Source organism: Cyprinodon variegatus, unplaced genomic scaffold, assembly GCF_000732505.1.
Source record: "Cyprinodon variegatus isolate N-32 unplaced genomic scaffold, C_variegatus-1.0 Scaffold342, whole genome shotgun sequence".
NCBI classification, from domain to species: domain Eukaryota; kingdom Metazoa; phylum Chordata; class Actinopteri; order Cyprinodontiformes; family Cyprinodontidae; genus Cyprinodon; species Cyprinodon variegatus.
Window position 1 is genome coordinate 562716 of NW_015150795.1, and position 9368 is coordinate 572083.

Sequence of the window (9368 nt, forward strand, 5' to 3'; positions counted from 1 at the left end):
TTAAAGCAGAATTCAGGCCTATCTGCAGTACCTCTGCTATCCACCAGGGGCTGACTCCAAACTTAAAGACTTCTAGGATACAGAACTCTGAAAGAAAGATAAAGCAATGTCAATGTTTAAAAAAAAAAAACAGTTTACACCATTATTTTTTTTAGAATAATCAAAAATATGCTCCATATTTAGTAAAAATAAAATCTTTATAGGTACCAATATTATAGAAAAGAATAGAATAGAATAGAAAACCCTTTTATTATCCCACAATGGGAAATTTCTGGTGCTTAAAGCAGCAAAACAATTATATAAAAAATGGTCAAACATATGTGGACCTTAGAAAAATGTCTAAAAACATAATAGTGTTAAAAAATAACTAAGTAAGATACTGTACTGTAAAATTTTTTAACAAAATAAATACTGTGCACCTGTAGAATAAATAACCAAGAAGCAGCTGTGGACATTTTTATAGTAATGGAAAATCAATGGATAATCAAACTCTTCATAACTTCATACATGTTTCCATTTGTAATTTGAGAAAACTTCCTGTTGTGATGACTTCAGAATCTTTGACCGGCCTCCTCCCCATTACCCTAATCTATGCCTTCCTTCCAAAACAAGTTTTAAAAAAAAACAATCCACTGGACTTAGCTTCCAAGTTCGAAGATGTTTCACTTCCCTTGCAGGAGGCTTTTTACATTCAAAGTTTTAGAAATAGCGTTGAGTGCGAGGCTTTATTTAGTGGACCAAAAAAGCCTTGTTTTGGCTTAGAAAACATGCAAATTGAACCGAACAAACGGGTCCGCCACTTGGAAATTTAGACTTAGACAGATTTTATTTTGTCATTTTGTACACACAAGTGTAAACAAAAATAAGTTCTGTTAAGTACATCTCTCTCTCTATTTCATTTTTTTAAAGAGCAGCCTTGATAAGGTAAGCAGCAGTGATAAAAACATTTCGATGAAAAACAGCGATGTAAATATGACTATAGAATACAGTTACAGTTCTAACATTAAGGGGGGGGGGGGGGGGTTTTATCTAATAACCCATTTTCCATAACATTCAGCAGTCTAATGGCAGTGGGAAAGAAACTGTTATGGAATCTGCTGGACCTGCATCGGATGCTTCAAAGCTTCTTCCCAGAGGGCAGCAGGGAGAACAGTCCAGGGTTCAGGGTCTGAGGGGTCATTATGATGTCACAGGCTCGGGACACGCAGCGCTGGGATGAAATGTCTCTTATGGAGGGAAGAGGAGCTGCTGTTCTTACCGCTCTTCTCACCTTCCTCCAGTCTGAGGCGCTGCAGCTGCCACACCACCCTCTCTGAAAGAGGGTCGTTAGAGGGAATTGTTGGCCTGGTTGAAACCGGCGAGGGGGTTTTGGTCCCCTCTATGGGGGTGGGGGTTGCGATAATAGTGGTAAGGAATCACCAGCATATGCATTTCTTCCTTCACATACACTCACCAGCCACTTTATTAGGTACCCCATGCTAGTAACGGGTTGGACCCCCTTTTGCCTTCAGAACTGCCTCAATTCTTGGTGGCATAGATTCAACAAGGTGCTGGAAGCATTCCTCAGGGAGTTTGGTCCATATTGACATGATGGCATCACACAGTTGCCGCAGATTTGTCGGCTGCACATCCATGATGCGAATCTCCTGTTCCACCACATCCCAAAGATGCTCTATTGGATTGAGATCTGGTGACTGTGGAGGCCATTTGAGTACAGTGAACTCATTGTCATGTTCAAGAAACCAGTCTGAGATGATTCCAGCTTTATGACATGGCGCATTATCCTGCTGAAAGTAGCCATCAGAAGTTGGGTACATTGTGGTCATAAAGGGATGGACATGGTCAGCAACAATACTCAGGTAGGCTGTGGCGTTGCAACGATGCTCAATTGGTACCAAGGGGCCCAAAGAGTGCCAAGAAAATATTCCCCACACCATGACACCACCACCACCAGCCTGAACCGTTGATACAAGGCAGGATGGATCCATGCTTTCATGTTGTAGACGCCAAATTCTGACCCTACCATCCGAATGTCGCAGCAGAAATCGAGACTCATCAGACCAGGCAACGTTTTTCCAACCTTCTATTGTCCAATTTCCATGAGCTTGTGCAAATTGTAGCCTCAGTTTCCTGTTCTTAGCTGAAAGGAGTGGCACCCGGTGTGGTCTTCTGCTGCTGTAGCCCATCTGCCTCAAAGTTCCACGTACTGTGCGTTCAGAGATGCTCTTCTGCCCACCTTGGTTGAAACGGGTGGTTATTTGAGTCACTGTTGCCCTTCTATCAGCTCGAACCAGTCTGGCCATTCTCCTCTGACCTCTGGCATCAACAAGGCATTTCCGCCCACAGAACTGCCGCTCACTGGATGTTTTTTCTTTTTCGGACCATTCTCTGTAAACCCTAGAGATGGTTGTGCGTGAAAATCCCAGTAGATCAGCAGTTTCTGAAATACTCAGACCAGCCCTTCTGGCACCAACAATCATGCCACGTTCAAAGTCACTCAAATCACCTTTCTTCCCCATACTGATGCTCAGTTTGAACTGCAGGAGATTGTCTTGACCATGTCTACATGCCTAAATGCACTGAGTTGCCGCCATGTGATTGGCTGCTTAGAAATTAAGTGTTAATGAGCAGTTGGACAGGTGTACCTAATAAAGTGGCCGGTGAGTGTATGCTTAGGTTTAAGTCATGGTTTTGAATCACCAGCAGTCTAATAAAAGGATAATTTCTATTATCTAAATATCTAAATGTATATTGAATGACATGAGGCAGTGAGCATTAGGATGTAAATAGAGAAAACATTTTAATAATTAATCAAATCAAAAAGAATAAAGATAATTTAAAGACAGAGAATTGCACTTCAGGTCTTGAGGTTTTTTATGGTATCAGATTGAAGCAAATCACAGCTCAGTTTTAAATCTAAAGAAGTTGTTCTCCGTGTTTCCTCTGCCCCTTTGCTCTTTTACTGAAGCATTTTTTAATCTACCCACTCATAGCTGCAGGGTACTCAGCATTTACTCGCATCATCCCTTAAACGTTCTCAGACTGTAAATTGCTCCATTGCTAAATCTGGGTTTCCTGATAATGACACCAGCTTTGTTTAAATCCTCATCATTGCTGTTTCTAGGAACGAAGCAAGGCAGCAATCCAACCCCAGCCCTGTTCGACTGTATAAATCATTCTCTTTATGCAGTTAAAGGTATTGTGGATGTCATGATCTTAGCACCATAGGCTGGGTTTTACTCCTTCACCTCTGATCTGGCTGCTCCACCCTACGCTCATCATCTCTTATCATATCCACCTGTCCCTCCTGCTATTTATGCCACCGGGTCCATGGTGCCAGATTATTAGAGCTTCCAGCGGGTCTAATTCTAGCTTTTCTTTATGTGTATATTTCTCCCTGATTCTGACCTGTTTCTGCCAGCGGATTTCTGAGTTTCACCCGCCCCTGTTCTGCTGTTTTTGCCTGTGCTTTGTTTCCGAACTGTTACCTGGATTTCTCCTGTTGTCAACCTTGGATTATCCTTCTGGATCCCTCTGTTCCTCTGTCTGTTCTGGCTGCTGATAGTTGCTGCTCCTCTTCTCAGACTGAACTTTGCTACGTTGGTTACTTTCAAAGCTCGTTGTCTTTCCCAGTTTGAGTTCCAGTCTCCTAAGTCTCCATCCCCGCAGCGTATGCAGCCGCACGCAGTCTTTTCAATAAAACACCTTTTAAGTGTAATTGTCTGTCTTGTCTGAATACAGGGTTTTTATGTTCTGAGCGATCTGACAGTGGAGGGTTTTCACATTTTTTCACTTTAAAAAAATGCACATGCACAACCCTGTACCCGCCCCGAAGAGAGAGCACCTATTAACGCCCATTTCTCCTCGTGAACGCTCTGTTTAAACGTTGCTGTTCTCATAGCTCATACAAGCTCACCACGTCCATACGTCCGCTCTAACACCTAAATCCCTCCATCACTATATAGAGCGGAGACCATATAGTGGACTTTCCAGTGAACTCAGTTAACTGACCGTTCGGACAGATGATCACTACTCCCTGTTGGTATTAGTCGCAGCTGTAGGGAAGCGACAGCCTATGACGACAGCGGGCCGCTGTGACAGCAAATCCCATAATGCTTTGTGAGAAGAGCTCTCTGCACAAAGCATTCTGGGATATATCTGCCTCTTCTGAGGCTTTTCTTTTCTTCTCATACACTTTATAGACACTTTTTCTCTTTCTCTTACGCCCCTCGGCCATTTTCAAAGAACGGCGGTGAGTAGGGTGAGCTTCATTGACTGTCTGAAACCGTAGCTCACCACAGATATATGCCGGACAGTGCGCATGAGCAGAAAATATGGCTAGCTGGGGGTGAGCACGTAGGACGGCCTTACGTAAACGTATCGCCAGAATGATTGACAATGAGGAGGACCACTTATTTTGATGATCCATCCGGAAATAAAAGATCATCCTCTATACCTTTAACTGGGGTCTCCAATTAGCTAAAACCCCACTGCTTTGTTCTACTCCAACATGGACAACTTTTTATGACATGTAGGTGGAGAGCTACATCTGGTGTCAATGGAGATACTTGATGATAAAAAGACCAGATAAAGGACGGTTAGATGCATTTTAATGGTTTAGTGTCTTGAGATGTAATTTTACTGTTGATTTATATGTCAACCACTAAATTAACTTCTCATTCTACCAGAGAACTCACGGGTACTTGACCAAGCGTCAATATTTGACGAGTTGGAAGTGAGACTATATTGTCTGATCGTACATTTGTGTGTTTTTATACTTTAGTTATATAGAAATCATTACACATGCTAAGACAATTCCAGCAATTGTTTTTTGTTTGTCCCAAACGGCATAAATATCGATAAGCAGACACAGCGTTTGCTTTCGGGCCCACAACGTCTTAGCGGCCCCATCACTGACACCTAGTAGGCCAACTACGCAATTGTAGACTAGGATGTCTCTTTGCAGATGTAATGGTGCAAAACATTCCTCTTAAACCTACCTGATACTGACATGACTGAACAAAGCTGACCGCACCGGAAAGTATTTATACCGCAACACATGGCAGATTTCACCATAATGGTGAGCCGTTTAAACACGACACCAATAGCAAAGCAGACAGTGGTACTTTTAATTACTATGTTAATAACTGTTAATAGTTCATTAGACAGTTGTTAAAAATACACTCGTATAATATGTTTCAATCCGCAATAAAAATCTTAAAAGAACGATGTCTTTGAGTATTTTATTGTTTACACTATGGCTTGGAATTATGGGTAACCCAGAGCGTAGATTAAAACCATAACAGTTACGTACAATGTGTTAGAGACAATGGATACCAAAAAGGGATACTTAAGTGGACTCCAGAAAAGAAAAAAGAAAGAAGAGCTGCTGGAAGAACAGAAAAAACTTCCCAAAATAAACACGTTCTTCCAAAGAACTGATGAATGGAAAGAAAATGGTTCTATTCAAAGTGTGCAGTCACAATTTTTTCCATGTGTGATGTGTGATCATATTCTACTGAGAATTGCATAATTGTGTCTTTTTGGCCGATTTATGAAACTGTCGCCGTAACCTGAACCTTTATCACATGTTGTACTTCATATGGGGCTCACCCATATAATGTTGGGCCTATTGTTGTGTCGTTACGCCATTGTTTGACCCCTAGTTGCCCTTGGGCCGGAATCAGTTGCTCAGTTTGCTTATGATTCGTGCTGGCCCTGTTTAGGTTGACCTGAACACTGATACTGTATCATCAAGATTTGGAACAACCTTCACATAAAACACAATGTTGCTCAAAATAAGTCTAGCAGCATTAATAGTACGCTGTCTCTTTAAGGCCAATTTCAGCTGTGCATATAAGCAGGTACCCACCTGACATCAAATCCATCTGCTTCCTTTGTTAAACTGTGCTTTGCTGCTCCTGCAACACTTGGACTGATCTGTCCTGTTTGTTTGCTGGCGGGAAGCTGCACTGCGTGGGCAGAGCTGTGGATCCGTTTATCTGGCAGTGTGGTAACTTACCGGGTCACAGTTTCCTGCTGAAGTCTTTGATTAGCATTACAACTGGATTGACACTCAACGCTGTTCTGCTTATCAGGAGATGTTTTAAGAGACTTACCCGAGCTTACCCTGCTGTCAGGAACATTGATGGCACTACTAATGGGACACAGTGCAATATTGTAGAGTCATGTATCATGGTTTTACTCATATTGTTTTAGTTCTGTTTTCTTTTAGAGGCTAAATGTTTCTGTGGTGGCAGTAGCGACCCCTGGTGGGGGTGTCTTGTATTGTGAGCTGTGTTGGAGCACACCCATTTTTTGTGTTTGCTCTGTTTTTATGGTGTCCAGGGTTGATCCGTTTTCTTCACTTGATGTTGCACCCACCCCACCCCCATTAGTAAGCCCCAGTTTCCTTTGAAATTTTACTATTTTCAATGGTGATTAAAAATGCATTCACTATTTTAAACATTTATTTTCAGGTTATTGTTCATTTAAACCTATTGATTGAATTACTGATTAAATGAATTAATGAATCTTGTCTCATTTCTAGTATAACTTACCTGCGTCCTTATTTCCACTAAATGTTCCTGGAGTTATTCCAGGTGTTGGTTTCCCATGATAAAGAAAAAGAAAAGAAAAATCCGCCCCAGGGTTGCCACATAAGTTTTTTTTTTTTTTTTTTTAGAATAGTTAATTGCTTGAGAGTATTTTGCAATCAGCCCTAACCCTGCAGCTTTCTGACAGGTGGCTCCTCGCTCTGTAATTGGTCCAGACCGCCCCCAGCAGAGAGCGTGGCCCCTCATGAGGGCGCCTGGTCGCAGGCGGCGGCTCAGTCTGCTTCCTCGCTGCGTCTCCGCTCACATCCACTGCGCTGCCGCCGGAATCCATCATGTTTTATCCGCTGGTGCTTTTTTTTTTTTTTTTCCACATGACGCTGTCTGATGCGCCGTGAACCGATTCAGTCCGCTGCAGATGTGAGATGCTCTGCTTTCGCCATGGCCAAAGGTCCGTTTCCGTGGGGGGTCCTCAGAAAGCCTCTGATCGTCCAGGTAAGCTCTGGGTGGGGGGGTTGATTGTGCGCTCATTCAGCGGCTGCATGGAGGCATCAGATGAAGCAGCTGATCTCTGTCACATTCACGGCATGTTTAACCGCCGATGGCTGCAAATCTGCAGATTCATCTGAAGGTTTTTCCGAATGACTCATAAAGTCACTTGATGCTCGGCGGGGATCAGCCATCATCCTGAGCCCGGTTGCTGTAGCAACCACTTCCATGGTACAGCTGGAACATCACGCATTCAAACCCGCTCTGAAACTTTTTACATCTCAGTGGAGGACATCAGACCGCCAGATGTTGCCACCCCTGGTAAACACCTGGAATATTTTAGTTGTGTCCAGGCTTTACCTGGAAATAATCTCATATAATCCATGGGCTGGCACTCTCTGTATGGAGGGATGTTTGGTCCATTATTGTTACAAGCAAAGAAAAATGAAAATATTGCAATTCAGAAATGAAACTTCAAAAAAAGCCTTCTTAATCCAAAACAGGATTTGAGAGTAACTTTGTTGTTTTCTTAGATTTTATTTATTTATTTAATCATTTATTTATTTGTAAAATTTCTTCTTTTTTTTCAAACTGAGTTTTGTCAGTTTTATTCTTTTCAGACCAATGGAAATGCAGCTTTGCTCCTCAATCTTAAGGGAAAAGTCCGGTCAGCAAGCAATAATGAATGGATCATTATTTATACCTAAAACTAATACGTTCGCAATGATTGAATGAATTTAGCGTTAATCAGTAAAAAAAACAAACAAAAAATTATATTTATCGTCGCGATCACTGAGTCTGGGAGCGGCCATTTTTGCCCAAATATAGTAGCCCCTCCCTCCTGCCATCCTCCGGCAGTGACGTCACGGTGCGGTAAGCCTAGCGCCATTCTCCCCGCTTTACCAGCTAAATCAATGGGAACTACTAGACACATCTGCAATCAACAACAATTATTGAAGATTTCCAGAGGACTTCACCATTGAAATTCACCAGAGCTATAGTGAAACTGACAATGCCCACGTGCATGGCAGCTGGATGCTGGAATACATTGGGTAAAAGTGAAAAAAAAGAGTTATTCCACCTTTCTGATTCCTGATCCTCCACGGACGGGTTGGTCGTTGGATCGCCAGCTTGAAGAGGGAGGATTTGCCATCGAACTTCTGGCCAGAGAAAAAACCCGTAATATGTAGCCAACATTTGGAAGAAGAATGTTTTCAAGATGACTTGGATAATAGCGCGTTGTGACAAACACCAGATACAGCACTGGGACTTGATCAACAGCCGATACCGCACCGTGACGTCACAAACCAGTAGGTGGCAGTAGTGTTCTTTGACAAACATGGATGCCTCCAGTAAAGCACATTCACATGAAAACTACTCTTAATTAAAAACACTGATCATTTATTAAACAGTATGAAATAATTTCACATTTGAAGTACTTTTATAAATTTGAATTGGACTTTTCCTTTAAGGAAAGCCGTCCCCCGAAGTGAAGAGAATAATGTGATCTGGGAAGCAACATTTTAAAAGGATGGACGTCAGAAAACTCAGTCTGAAAATGAGAAGTTTGAAGAATAAAATTTGAAAAGATAAAATCTTTTCAAATTAAGAAGATTTTTAAAACTGGATTGCATTTTTAAATGTTTTATATTCCTTTACAAAATGTGTTCTTCGATCGCATTAATAATGGAAAATAATTTTTGTTTCTAAATAGTTAAAAACACGCTGCATCATTTTTAGACCCGTCTTCATCCGTACAAAAACGAACCCAAATATATTGTAATAAAAACCAGGAGTTCATGCAGGGGTTTGCAAAGTGAGGGTCGGGACCAGCAGGGGGTTTATGAGGTGATAATTGGTTTTCACCATGAGGTGATCTCTACATCAATGAATATACTATAAAATAAGTAGATCTTATATTTATTTACTCATAAATACATGATTAAAAAATAATTAGAATATTAAATCATAAAATGTAAAGTTAAATATCTAAACATGCCATTAAACTATCAAAAAGACCTTTGAAATGATTATTTACATAACTAAATGCCTTATTTTACTCATTATTTATTTAATACACATAGACTGGAGTAATTCTGGGGTGTCCAGTCTGTAATTATTTGTTATTTTTGGGGTTTTAGGCTAAAATGTTTGGGAACCTTTGTGCTAATGTAGCCCAGTGATTGAAATGCACTACCTGGATCATTGCTTTAAAGCTACAGTGTGTAACTTTTAGCTACATCTAGCGGTCAGACTGCAGACTGCAGCAACATGAACATCTCCCCCCCACCGCTTCTCCCCCCCAACAGTACGGCGAGCGTTACG

At 41.4% G+C, this 9368-nt stretch overlaps 1 protein-coding gene across 1 annotated transcript in view; it reads left to right on the forward strand.

Moving 5' to 3' along the window:
- Positions 1–6903: 6903 nt before the first annotated feature.
- fam69a (family with sequence similarity 69 member A) overlaps positions 6904–9368 on the forward strand; it is a 22529-nt gene continuing 20064 nt past the window's right edge. Inside the window, exon 1 of the mRNA XM_015385522.1 lies at positions 6904–7049. Within this exon, the coding sequence (XP_015241008.1) occupies positions 6942–7049 (108 nt within the window). The 5' untranslated portion in view covers positions 6904–6941. The remainder of the gene's footprint in view (positions 7050–9368) is intronic.